This window comes from Limulus polyphemus, unplaced genomic scaffold, assembly GCF_000517525.1.
Source record: "Limulus polyphemus unplaced genomic scaffold, Limulus_polyphemus-2.1.2 Scaffold68, whole genome shotgun sequence".
Taxonomy (NCBI): Eukaryota; Metazoa; Arthropoda; class Merostomata; order Xiphosura; family Limulidae; genus Limulus; species Limulus polyphemus.
The window spans coordinates 165,836-180,791 of NW_013665678.1; the positions used below are offsets into that span (position 1 = coordinate 165,836).

Below are 14,956 nucleotides of genomic sequence, written 5' to 3' on the forward strand. Positions count from 1 at the left end.
GTAAAGTTTTACCCCCCAAGGAAACTCTATCAAACACTTCTCACTTTAAGAAATCATGTAAAATTAATTTTTTCCTCTGTGTAGAAGAAAGGTACCCCCCATGTGAACACTCGCCCCAAGGAAACTCTATCAAACACTTCTCACTTTAAGAAATCATGTAAAATTAATTTTTCCTCTGTGTAGAAGAAAGGTACCCCCCCATGTGAACACTCGTCCCAAGGAAACTCTATCAAACACTTCTCAATTTAAGAAATCATGTAAAATTAAATTTTCCTCTGTGTAGAAGAAAGGTACCCCCCATGTGAACACTCGGATGAAGAACGAGCTTTTTATTGGAACCTGGATGACAAAAGAAGTTAACAAAGCTCTTGAGTGTGGATACCGGATAACAGGTATTTACAAAATTTATTACTTTGCTTCTAAATCTTCTGATCTTGTCAGAATATATATAGATATCTTTTTAAAACTCAAAGAAGAACGTTCCAGATAGTCTGCTTATTGCAAAATGCCAGAATCTCGACAAGCCTATTTAATGAATGAGAAAATGTACAACTGAGTCTTGAGCATATTCATATTAATCCTGGAAGAAGAGCTCATTCTAAACAATTCATAACCTCATTTTAGGATCGTTGGGGTAACTTTGAAGACAAAACTCAACTGATGTATATGTATATATCTTCTGTAAAAAATACTATTACACATTAATGTCTGATTCTTCTAAGATTACTACAGATGTTACCATTAACAACGATGAAGTCACTGCTATCCACTGAAAGCATAGATATTAATATCTTCCACAGCAAGACGAGACCAGCATTTTTTTCACGCTCGTCTTCATTTGATTACTTTATGAGTCTTAGTAAACACAAATCATTCTATAAAAGATACTTCGTGAACATCAAAATAGCAAACGGATTGTAAGGTTATTCCAAGTGTTTGTCATTTACAGACTATGATCGTATGCTCACGTAAATCAACATGAAATAGACAGTGTTAGTCTCATTCTTACACATGCAAGCTCTGATACAGTCCTTTTTGTTATTAGTTCTGTAACATATAATCAGTTCATTCTTTCTTTGTATAATACGTTAGGCAAAAAATAAATACACTAACATCCAATGTGGATGTTACAGATTCGTTATCTATTTGTGTTGTGATATGCCTTCTTTTATTATTCTGTTATCATTTATGTTCGTCCATTCCCACAACATAAAAAAATCTTCACGTCCGAGTCTGCAGATAGATACAAACATGTAACTTTCGCGAAAATATTGAAATTATAAGAAAAAAAATAATTATAATTTACCTTTACTTCACAGTTGCTGTGTTACTATAATACGTAAGCTTGAACTTTGAGGCCATGTTTTTGAGAGTTAAGGTCAAAGTTCAGTGACATACAAATTGGTTCAAATTTCGCGCAAAGCCACACGAGGGCTATCTGCGCTAGCCGTCCCTAATTTAGCAGCGTAAGACTAGAGGGAAGGCAGCTAGTCATCCCCACCCACCGCCAACTCATGGTCTACCCTTTTACCAACGAATAGTGGGATTTACCGTCACATTATAACGCCCCCGCGGCTGAAAGGGCGAACACGTTTGATGTGACGGGGATTAGAACCCGCGACCCATAGACTAGAAGTCGATCGCCCTAACCACCTGGCCATGCTGGGCTCGTGCTTTATGATTCTTCACTGTGTTCTGTATCATTTGTATCTGTATCTGTGTCGTTTGAAGAAAGTTCGTATATATAGCAAAGATATTGTGATTTGCAATTAAAAGTGAATGTTCTGTAGAAAATCGTAGAAGTTCTGGTGTTCTGATGGATGCTATTACAAAACATAGAAGTCCTGGTGTTCTAATGGATGCTATTACAAAACATAGAAGTCCTGGTGTTCTAATGGATGCTATTACAAAACATAGAAGTCCTGGTGTTCTAATGGATGCTATTACAAAACATAGAAGTTCTTGTGTTCTAATGGATGCTATTACAAAACATAGAAGTCCCGGTGTTCTGATGGATGCTATTACAAAACATAGAAGTCCCGGTGTTCTAATGGATGCTATTACAAAACATAGAAGTTCTGGTGTTCTAATGGAAGCTATTACAAAACATAGAAGTCCTGGTGTTCTAATGGATGCTATAACAAAACATAGAAGTCCTGGTGTTCTAATGGATGCTATTACAAAACATAGAAGTCCTGGTGTTCTAATGGATGTTATTACAAAACATAGAAGTTCTGGTGTTCTAATGGATGCTATTACAAAACATAGAAGTACTGGTGTTCTAATGGATGCTATTACAAAACATAGAAGTCCTGGTATTCTAATGGATGCTATTACAAAACATAGAAGTTCTTGTGTTCTAATGGATGCTATTACAAACATAGAAGTCCCGGTGTTCTAATGGATGCTATTACAAAACATAGAAGTCCTGATGTTCTAATGGATACTATTACAAAACAAAAAGTTGTAAGCATTACTGTTTGTTTCATTTATTTTTATAATAAGAAATCTGTTTTTGACAAGCTTACATATCTGAATGGATATCATCTATGGTAAACGTTTCATTTACAAAGTATAATATCACTGTCACTATATTTAAGTGGAGCAAAACGATTATACATAGTTTCATAAAAGCATACATAGAATGATGTAAACAGGGTTATATAGGTGACAGTAGATTTAATGGTGTCGTACTGCCGATTTTTTCATTCAAACATATATAGGTAAGTCATTCGGTTAGAAAACCGTTAGGGAAAGTATAACATCAGTGTCACTATATTTAGTTGGAGCAAAATTATCATAAAGAGTTTCATAAAGACAAACATAAGAATGTAAACATGATCATATAGGTAGGTCATGGTGCATTGAATGCAGTCATATTGTCCATTACTTTTAGTTTATATGGTTCAGAAGAAATATATTCAGAGTTTGAATACATTAAATTAATATGAAAAATAGTCCTTTTCAGGACTATTATTTGTATTATAATCTATAATCATATATGTAAACTGTATAATCAAAGTCTACAGCATTAGATTAGTTAATGCAATGCATGAAATATATATACCTAGAGTTTGAGTGTTATATGTAAAATTATGTATGGAAATCAGTTCTCTAACTAGATTGTAAATTAAACTAATATACGTATACTCACATGATTACATCATCGAGTAAGCTACGTTAATATTTAAACTATATCAAATCTTGATGAACGAAAATATGAATTTTTACTTATTCAAATTTTGTTATGAGTTGAATAGACTGTCCATTTTTTTTTGTTCGGACTTACAACTTTAATTAACGCTTTATATGATATAAATCTAAAGTTTGAATGTTTAATGTTAGCATTGAAGTATACACTTAGTCAAACTATAACAAAGCTTTTTACTTTCTAACACACTCTGTTGTAATTCAGAGACGACGATGAACATATGACCATTCTGTTCATTTTCCTTTAGACTTAACAACTTGAGTTAACACTTTATATATCTAGAGTTTATATGTTTCGGGTTAACATGGAAAAAAGTCGTATACGTATTTTGTAAGTTAAGCTAATATATGGATAATCATAAAGTACACTGTATAGATAGTCAAACTGTTTGTTTGTTTGCTTGGTTGTTTGTAATTAAGCACAAAGCTGCACAATGCGCTATCTGTGCTCTGCCCACCACGGGTATCGAAACCCAGATTCTAGCGTTGTAAGTCCGCAGACATGCCGCTGTGCCACTGGGGAGCGTCAAACTGTTTATAATGAAATATTAATTTTACGTTTTTAGAAAGAAAACAGGACTATATAAGTTATGATAAATTGAATACAGTCGTGTAGTCTATTTTTGCCGTTTCAACATACTAGCATTACCTTCAGTTTTAATAGTTCATATGAAAATATCAAGTTGAACATTTTAGTACGAAGAGAAATGAAACACATCCCTTTTCAGGACTATGTAGACTGTAAGATAAATTAGTGTATAGACAACAGTATGGTAGATAGAAAACATATCTAGAGATTAAATGTTTTATGTGAATTAGAGAAATTAGTTCTTTTAAGGACTAAGTTGTAAATGAAACTAATATATGTGTGAAAGCCTAGAAATACACTCTATTAGTCAATCTGTAACACATAAAATACTCTCTTTGCAATTTCAAACACTTTTATTATAAGTGATGTTAAAGTGAAACTATAAATTAGAAAGTTGAACCTAACAATAATGCAGTATTTATAACGCATTAAATCTATTGAAAATTAACCTTTATTTTTTTGTTCTATAACATGATACAGATTATCATTCATGTTCAGACCCTCTAGTGGTTCGCGATGAACCACATTATAAAACTTCTGTCCTTGCCTCATAGATTATCTCCTCGCCATCTAGTCGTATAATTTGTAAGTATCCACCCCTAGTGGCGCAGTTTTGAACCATTAGCCCTAGTGGCACATTTCGGAACTATCCGCCTCCTAGTAACCCATTTTGGAATTTTCTACTCTCTGGCGCCACTCTGTGGAACTATGACGTCACGTGACCACACAGTCTCAAAGGATGTTCCATACACCTTTTGATCTCCTCTCCCTTCACACACTCAGACCCCTTTAGGCGCAGGTTGGGCTCCCTAACTACTGTCTGTCGTGTCATGTGAGAAATGTACCTGTGGCGCCTGCCTCTTTCTGCTGTAAGTACTGATATCTAGAATGCCCACTGTAATGCGATTGGTATCTAAAGTTTTACAAGGTGTATCCATGTTAGGAACATTAAATTAGTTACACTGCTCGTACTTAATCATTTGCATGGTTTTTATACCATAACTTACAGTCGATTACAAGTGTACTGTGTTTGTTTATCTTGATCAAAATACGAATCAATAAAAATAAGCTTACATATGCTCCAATTGTTTTAAAACAGATTCCGCATGCTGGTCTGAAGTATCTACAATCCAATGACAGTGAGGCATCAGGAATCGCCACGGTAACAAACGCCATAATAAAATAAAGTGTTTGAAATAACTTGAAATTCTATGATTAAAGTTGTAACTGTACACGACGAAAATGCGTTTTCCTCATCAATGTTTTATTGTTACTAAACGCATGCAGAAATAATTTTTCTGTAGAAAAATTTCCAAATTCATTTCGTAAAAAACATATTTTATTTTTAAATTATGAGTTAATCCGAGTTCTTAACTTTCCGTCGAAGTAACATTATAAGGTTTGTCAGCAGTTGTTCGAAAAGAAAACTTTTTTTAGTATTCATTTACTCCAGTATTTGTATAGAAATGTTAATGCCTAATGTTTGACGATAATTTTTGTCATCATAGGACAAACATCCCTGCTGCTTATATTGTGAAAAAAAAATGAATATTTTTTCTGTTATTTTCCTTTATTACATTTTTTTTTACATTTATTGTTTTCAAACTTCCTAGCTGAATCCCATAAAATCTGAAGAGTCTCAGAGCTAACTAAATCTTGGCTATTTAATTTATGAGAATGCTTAGTTTATAAATCAAGAATTCAATACGTGATCAGTTGCGTTTTTGGCAGTAACTGTTAGACCCAGTAATGTTACTTGTTTTAGTGTCTTGCCTGCATATCACTTATTAAATCTCCACACGTAAGAAAAACGCGAGTTTTTATCTACACTTCAATCAAGAGTTTAACTCCACAGTTTATATTACTGTATGTGTGTGTGTGTGTCTTTGAACATTACATACGTATCCTATCTGTCGATTTTTAATTAGATCTGTTATATTTCAAAATAAAAAAGTAAAAATAAAATTATAAATAATAGAAAGAAATCAATGTGCCATTTCAAAGTTTGCTACAGCTAAAATATATATTTATACACAGTTATATGGATTATACACATGCGATAAAGAAATCCTTATTATCTTGCTTCGTAATTTTCAAATTAGGCTAATAATTCATTACTTTAAGTAATCAGAGAAGTCATTCACAAAATATGAAGCAGTAAGTGTATCATGTTACAAGATGATAAACTTACAACACATAAGAAATGTCAAGTAACATATGGGAAAATAATGTGCTCATCAACCACTAAAACACCTGAAATATAGGGAGCAGTACAAGCTTAATTTTCCATTGAAATGAACAACAGTATTTACACTGAGTAAATAAGATCAGTGAACCTTGCACCCCGAGAATGGGTACATCACCTTTCTACATCATATACAGAAGCAACATATTACACAATTATAGATTGACTAGCCACAAGCGAAGTTTTAATTCCCTTCGTGTACAGTTGTTACTTTGAGCCACTACGAAAAATACATATCACCTTTCATAACTGTGTTTAGTTTCAGTAGGACAACAGGCTGCTCGAATCTCCTCTGGGTCTTCTCCAACACCAGGGTTCAAAACTGTATTGTCACTGGGATACTTGAGCACATGCGGGAACGAGGGAGTTGAACTTCCCTCCCACGTGTGTAAATTGGGCATGCTCTGTAGGAGTTGACTATCGGGTGCTACATCAACACTGGACGTACTGGCAAGATCTGGGCTGACAGAGGACGATATGCCATACTGTTCATTCTCCGAGCTGCTACCAGAGACGTCCGAATCCGAGGGACTACTTATGCCACTATAAGCATTTTGGGTATGAAGATAGCCCTCTGGAAATAACGTTAGGTGACGAGTGCGAGGAGCCCCAAGAGAAGTGAGCATGGAGGTGCTTTCAAAGGGATGATCGCAATGTTTAGATACTAATTCGTCTTTCAGAACTCTTCGTATTGGCCAGTTCTCTACTTGTGAGGATTCTTCGTCGTTATCTTGTGTTGCCCATGAATTACTAGCACCGTTTTTACGTCTAATTACAGAATCTGCTGCGACAGTTTCGTAAACATGATCTATACGTGATGGATACGTGTCACATGGGTGATGAGGATATATCTGTTGAGGTCGATCTACAGTTGTAATCATTCCTTGTGAAGGGTATCTTAAGAATGCGGAGTTATCAACGGATGAAGAACCGCCTATAAAGGTAGCCCGATCCACTAAAAGAACACTTCTCTTGCCTTGATTCATTTTCCTATAAGAAGCAGAAAGCCAATTTTTCAGGCGGAGATCGTCAGTTTGTAAACCCACCATGGGAATAAATGGGAGATCTAAAATGCAAAGAAAAAGAAAATTATAAAACACATGTTCAACCATATTAAAGTAACTTTTAACAATAAACCTCTATCTTAAATTAGACTTAAAAATAAGGTTTAATTTAAACTGTTTAAGTCTAAAATGCAATGTGTTTAATTTGAAGTGCAATGCTTACTAAAATACATTAAATTATAATTTAATATTAAACAAATACTTAATTACACTGATTCTCCACTTTATTATACTCCTGTATTTAATTATACCCCATTCATCGAGAAGAACGATCTCCAATTGGTTCACAACTGATTACGGTTGCGAACGTGTTATTTAAGTTCATCATAAAAATGCCCAATCAGGTTGTTGCGTTGGTTAAGGAACATTCCTTTAAATCAAACGATTTAGAAACGATTTTGGACAAAATGAACATAGTGAATTGCCACAATATCCTTTCGAAAGAATCCGTGACCAACAAGATAGAAATGAATCAATGTGTGATGAACAAAATCAGCTAAGCTATGGATGATATTCAGCCTTTCGAATTAATCAAAGGATCTAAACCCTGCCACTATTTTACCACCCTCAGCTGCTTACACAGTTTGATCAACAAAAGCAAGGTCTATGGTTTTCTCGATATTTTTACGGTGCCTCAGTGTAGAAAATCTTTGAAAAACGACTCTTTAATCGATATTACATGCTTTCAGTTAATCACTTTGTTTACAGTCTGTGCTTTAAGTATCTCTGAACTCGAACGTGATTAATGGTTTCTATATGAAAGTTTTATAGTTATTTGCAAAGTACAGTTTTAGATAGCCGAATTCTGATCACTATTGAAGGAATTAGTCAACTGAGATACAGTCTAACTCCAGTTGCATTTATAATCCTGTACAAGATTCTTTGTTTTTGGTTAGTCACCAGTAAATTCCTTTTCGATTCCCACTGTTGGTAAACCTCTTAATAGTTATTGAAATAAATGATTTTTGACATCGGTGCTCCTTCTAGATGTATGTCCACTAACATAGCCATTTGAAATTTGGAGAGATTCCTCTTCTTACTTATTGACTTACCAGCTTGCATTGGTATACATTACGTCTGTGCATTTATAAGACTCAAGCACCTGATGATGACAAAACCTTGTCGAAACGTTGTACATTTGCTGTTATGTTAAACTTATATTAAAGTTTTTCTTCATTACCCATTCAAGCCGTCTCCAGCCATTATTAGCCTCAAAGTGGGTTCCTCGTCATCGAATAAGGCTTAGGAAATCAAGCATTAACTCAGATTTGACTTTTAATGTGGATCTTTCTCAAAGTCCACTAAATTACGTTCACTTTCAAAATAAAGTAATATGGCATTAATTTAACTGTAAAGCACCAGCTCTACTTTCATTTCCACTCTGCATAAGCATTGATATTCTCTTTCTTGCCCAGCATCACTTTCCTGTGATGCCTGAACGTGGTCTTTGCAAAACTACATTGTTGTTTTTATAGTTCGAGAAAGATAATCTGAAGTTCTGATTTTGTTGTTATTGTTGTAGATAGTCTGTAGAGTTAAACTTACAAGAAAAAAAATCAGACTTCAGTTTCTCATTCTTAATATATTACAAATAAAAACATTTCATTTTCATAGAAAACATACATTGAACTAAAATCTAGTACTCTGGATATACTTAGGTATAATAACACCACGGACACAAAAGTGGTGTCTGCATCAAGTCCACACAGTTGGTTACACCTGATGTTTATCTTGTGTAACTTAGACCTAAGATGTGGTACCGTATCTAGTAACGCGTGATTAACTCTCGAGTATATGGTGCAACACACACACATAGTCAGTGATATACTTGATATGGACGTTGCCTAACTGTGAGATCATTAAGTGTGACACACTCAACTGACTCAGTGTGCTGTAAGTTTAATGAATAAGATATGACGTGCACGGTTGACGCTGTGTAGTTTTGGTTTTCTATGACCAAGAGAACATCAGACGTAACACATTGACTTGGTGCTTCCTTGCAGTGTCCGGATAAAACTATGAGAACAACAGATGTGACACACACTTCTTACTAGCTTGTACTGATCCGGCGAAAATGTGAGAACAACCGATGCGACACACTTCTTGCTAACTGATCCGGCTAAACTGTGAGAACAACAGGTGTGACATTTGTTGCTAACTTGTACTGATCCGGTGAAACTGAGAACAACAGATATGACACTCTTGCTTGGTGCTACCTTGTACTGATCCTGTGTAACTTTGAGAACATCATATGTGACACAGTTACTTGGTGCTACCTTCTTGTACGGATCCAAGTTTAACTGTGAGAACATCATATGTGACACAGTTACTTGGTGCTACCTTCTTGTACGGATCCAAGTTTAACTTTGAGAACATCATATGTGACACAGTTACTTGGTGCTACCTCCTTGTACGGATACAAGTTGAACTGTGAGAACATCAAATATGTTATTCAGAATTACTGCTTCCTGAGACTGACTATGGAGTTAAATAAACAGTCATCTCCCATATCGATATTGTAAAGTCAATGAAACTGCATCTCAGCATATGGTTACTTTAGGTAATGATGACTGTTATTTATTAGGAATATGTTACATTTTATGCCAATGCATATTAGCAACAATAATCTTTTTGCATGTTATTATACGTACCTGGTGTGATAGAATTCATGATGGTTGACCTGGTATCCCACGTTTGATGGTCCTTCAATAACCTCCATGGTGGGCGTGGTAACTAGAAGTAAATTCAAATACATGTCAGATAGAACTCACCTAATAGATAAAAGGTTTGTGTTTTGTCTTTTCGTTCTTTGAGTTCGCAATAAAATTTCCGAGGAGCTTGAGAAACATCGAAAAACTTTTTATTTCACTTACAAAAATGTAGATGTTCAATACAGAAATCGTGCATTTTGTCCAGAATGCTGGAAAATAAAATCCAACCCTGCGAAGTACATATATACGTAATATACTCTCACAGTGATTTTACTGTTACCAATTGCTTCTTCAAGTTATGGTCTAGGAGTTAGCTAGTTTGTTAGAATTGTCAAAATTTGCAGTAGCTGAGGCGAATAGTAAAACGATTTCTTGGTTTCAATCACGGGACAGACTACAAAAAGACTACCACTACTGCATATTAAAAAAGAGAGAACGGGCTCTAATCTAACTTAGATGTGAACTAGAATATTCACTTTATAAATGCAGACATGTGCAGTCCTTCGGTATGTATTCAGCTGTTTCAAACAGTTTTTCATGTTACACTTTTGTGGAAAAGCACAACCTTTAAATAAAGTTACTTCAGCAGTAAATACAAATCTAGAAACTTTATTTCGTTTCCGTAATTTTGGAACTACATTAAGACGAAATAAATACAATAAGTTAAACAATATACGTGTCCCAGTTTCATAAGTCGGAACTATAGTTTACACCCTTTTCTAACGCTATCTAGGTCTGGTGCTCAAATTCCCAAAATAAAGCCTACACAAAAGTATATATAAATTCTTAACAAAATAAACACCAACCATGATTACTATCTTAAAACAGAACACATTGTTTGTCGTAATAAAATGTCAGAAGACATCTACTTCTAACTAGGTTGTTGATAATGCCTAAAGTTTGTGTATTTATTGATATGAAATAATTTACAATAAGAAAAGCTTTGTAAACAATCTATTTAAGAAAAAAACTTTCTTTCTTTCGTTATTTATTGAATTTCGCGCAAAGTTATCCGAGGGCTATGTGCACTAGCTGTTCCTGTTTTAGCAGTGATAGACTAGAGGTTAAGGCAGGTAGTCGACACCTCCAGCTCTTGAGCTACTCTTTACCAACGAATAGTACCGTCACATTATAACGCCCCCACGGCTGAAAGGGCGAGCATGTTCGGTGGCAGGATTCGAGCCATGCCAGGTCATAAGGAAAGAAAAAAAGGAAACGTTAGCATTATTCCGTTCAATTCTTAATGCACAGACTTTTTTCACCATAAACAGAGTTTAAGATTTACACCGTTACTTAATCAAAATGTGAAACACCGTTCTTACCATAAAAGGCTCTTCACTCATTCTCGGAAGTGTGCCGTCTGATCCAAAAGCTCATTGGCTAGCATATACATGCACATCAAAACACTTATTCAGTATCAGCAAATACAAAATACACATAAATATATATCATAATCATGTGTACTAATGACTTTGGATGAACTATTATTTATAGTATTTCATTCGCTTCATTTTTCTAACACACATTAATATTCATCATGTCGTAGATAGGAAAACTTAATAAAATATAAATAGATGTGTGTGTGTATGCAAGACACAGTTTTTGTTTACCCATTTTCAAAAATATATAATCTATTTGTGTTACTAATCTCTAAATCATCGACGAAACCGCTTACATGTAAAGTACTATTAAGGTCACTGAAGGAATGTATACACATATGAGGAATGTAGACGCTCGTGAGGGGGGTTGAATTCGCTCGTATGTGAAGAAATATTGAGGCACGTGAGGGTGTTAACCACGCCTGCATAAGAAGTGAAATCGACGCACGTGAGGGAAGGAGTTAAACACACCCACGGATGAAGTTTCTTGTTTTAAAAGTCAACCAATCCCTGAAAACGTTGCGCACTTGTCGGAACCGCGACACATGAAAACCGAATCATTGGTATATGCAAACGTTTTGAAAAAAAGTATACTAATCATTGTAATCGTCAACAAATAGTCTATTAATGACATGATTACCATGCTGCCAAAGTGGTCATAGGCTGGATGTTGCGTGTAAATATGTCGATCAAAAGATTTTCAATAAAAATTCATACAATAAAAAAATAAACTCTTATGGTAAGTCAACTTCTTATGGTAGTTAATTATATCATAGAATATAAGTAACTCTTTAATGTTTGCTTTATTGGTTTAAAAAACATCAACAACAAATTCTACTGTTATTTATATTGTAATGATGATACGAGTTAACATACAGTACTTAACAACTTAAGCTTAATTTGAATTTTTATAATAGAACGGACAAACAATCCGATGATGAATTAAAAATAAGTCGTTAATCATGCAAAAAAATAACAAGAAATTAACAAAAATGTACGAGATAAAATACGAAAAAGCAACAACAGAGGGGATGTTTTTATTTTCGAAAACGTAATAACAAAACAAAACTTGTGCAAAGGTAGGACGTGTACCTGAGGACAAGGAAGTAACAGAAGTAGGGGTGGGAAGAACAGGACTACCCACACTATGCTGGCCGCTGATTGACGGGACAGGGGCCGCGGTCATTAAGCCGTTCGTGTGGACGTAAAGGCTCGGCTGGCTATCTTGTGTTTTAGACTTCCTGCAACATTTCGGTAGCCAATCAACTTGATGGTGGGTTTTCCAGAAAGCCTTTCTAACCTAGAAGGTCAGAGCCAGTTATTCATTTTGATATGTTTAATTTAACTTGCAGTTATTTCATTCAGATAATTTTTATATCGATTGGTATCTGCACTGTTATCTGTAAAATGAATTTTACTGAATTGAATGAGGTAGCATCATAATATAACGAATACACTGTTAGTTAATGTAAAACAACTTTACGCTCACATACGGGAGGAGCTGCTAGATTACTTAAACATCTGTTTGTAGAAGCTATTTTTAAAATTTAGGTAAACGTGTTAATTGAAACATCTGTTTGTAGAAGCTATTTTCAAAATTTAGGTAAACTTGTTAATTTAAACATCTGTTTGTAGAAGCTATTTTCAAAATTTAGGTAAACTTGTTAATTGAAACATCTGTTTGTAGAAGCTATTTTCAAAATTTAGGTAAACTTGTTAATTGAAACATCTGTTTGTAGAAACTATTTTCAAAATTTAGGTAAACGTGTTAATTGAAACATCTGTTTGTAGAAGCTATTTTCAAAGTTTAGGTAAACTTGTTAATTTAAACATCATTATATTGTTGAACCCACTCTAAAACTATTAGCATTATCATCGCTTATACATTGTAAAAAAAATATAGCGGCAGATGGATTACTTGAGAACAACTATATTTATAATATATTCTATGACCATTCTTGTGCATAGATTTAATAAAATAAATAAGAATACTTAACGTTTAAAACTACACAATAATTTATTGTATGAAGTTAAAAGTAAAATATACAACTAAAAATTCTATACAATGATTTTGAATATTGATCTAGGCCCTGGTGCCACAGAAATGAATTTTTGGAGATCTATTCTACAGATAGCGCTGTATAATATGCAAATTATACACGTACACTTGCTGGTATAGAAATAAAATATGAATTTTCCCGCGTTTTTTTATCTGGTCTCTTGAAGATGGTGGAACTTATTTTCACCGAAACATGTAGAGTTTTTAATTGTATATTTTAATTTTAACTTCATACAATAAATTATTGTACATTTTTAAACGTTGAATGTTATTACTTATTTTACCGTATATTTATTTTATTTATAAATATAAGAGCAGGTTTAAATATGTGGCATTATACAAACATTTAGAATAAGTCTCACCTCGAGGTCTCTTATGCAGAATATGATAAATATTATAACACCCTGAAGACAGTTGAGGACGGCGAACACGTATGCTGTCAGAGATGTTCCCTCGAACAGAAACCACAGAGCTGAACCCCATGTTAGACTCGTTACTAATACGATCAACAAAGCTTCTCGACACCATATTCTGAAACACCAAAGAAACTGAAGGTACATGACTTCTCAAGGTTTCCATTTTTGTTTAATTATTGAAAAATACAGCTATGGTTAGCCTTTTCATTCAGACATCAAATCTCATCTGAACAGTTGAGGCCTTAGAATTGTCACAAGTAGAATTCCCTTTTTAATATAGTGAACTTATATTTTTGAGTAAAGAAAGAAAACGTTTTAAAAGTTTGTTTTGCTAAAACGCATATATTTATTCGATTGAATCTGTATAAAGACCTAATCCACGACACACTTTATCCCCACACCTTCGATGTGTCAGTGGTGGCCTTGAGGGCTTATAACGCTACAATTCTAGGTTTAATCCATGCGATGGTTACAATGCAGATAGCTTATTGTGCAATACGCTTAATAAAAAAACAATCATGATTTCCATTGTTAATTACTAATTAGATTTTTGTTCCCTCGCCATTTAAATTAACAAATAATTTAGATGCAATATCTCCCACTGAACATTAATAATTGTTGTTGTACATTGTTGCCATTTATCAATTAAACATGAAATTGTTGAGGAGAATATTTGTTACTTGAGAGCATAACAAACGCTGAAATATAGTATGCTACTAAGCAAACATATATTTAGCATATATTTAAATCAAAATGTAATATAATTAAGTTTGCGGTGCATTTCACGTATGTTTTCTTTTTCGGTAATTTGGATTCAAAAACAAAAAGCATGTTTTAAAGTTAGCGATTTAGAGCAGCAAAAGAAAATGCTAAACATTTATTTATTGTTTTATTGAACTTAATGTTTTCTAGATTTAGATTTAGTTAAAAAAATATTGTTTTATTGAGCTTAATGTCTTTTAGATTTAGATTTAGATATTGTTTTATTGAACTTGATGTCTTTCAGATTTAGATTTAGTAAAAAAAAATATTGTTTTATTGAACTTAATATCTTCCAGATTTAGTAAAAAAATATATTGTTTTATTGAACTTAATGTCTTCCAGATTTAGATTTAGTAAAAAAAATATTGTTTATTGAACTTAATATCTTCCAGATTTAGTTTGTTTGTTTTTTTTGAATTTCGCGAACAAAGCTACACGAGGGCTATCTGCGCTAGCCGTCCCTAACTTTAGTCAGTGTAAGACTAGAGGGAAGGCAGCTAGTCATCATTACCCACCGCCAA

At 33.8% G+C, this 14,956-nt stretch overlaps 1 protein-coding gene across 2 annotated transcripts in view; it reads right to left on the reverse strand.

Annotated features, from left to right (window-relative positions):
* Positions 1–5,433: 5,433 nt before the first annotated feature.
* Positions 5,434–14,956, reverse strand: part of LOC106465446 (adhesion G protein-coupled receptor L3-like) — a 36,236-nt gene continuing 26,713 nt past the window's right edge. Inside the window, exons 13-16 of one of the 2 annotated variants that reach the window (XM_022393728.1) lie at positions 13,620–13,788; positions 12,343–12,498; positions 9,760–9,841; positions 5,434–7,110 (exon numbers count right to left, since the gene is read on the reverse strand). In XM_022393728.1, the coding sequence (XP_022249436.1) occupies positions 6,281–7,110; positions 9,760–9,841; positions 12,343–12,498; positions 13,620–13,788 (1,237 nt within the window). In that variant the 3' untranslated portion in view covers positions 5,434–6,280. Of the gene's footprint in view, positions 7,111–9,759; positions 9,842–12,290; positions 12,499–13,619; positions 13,789–14,956 lie in introns of both variants that reach the window. The other variant, XM_022393736.1, reaches the window with a different exon arrangement.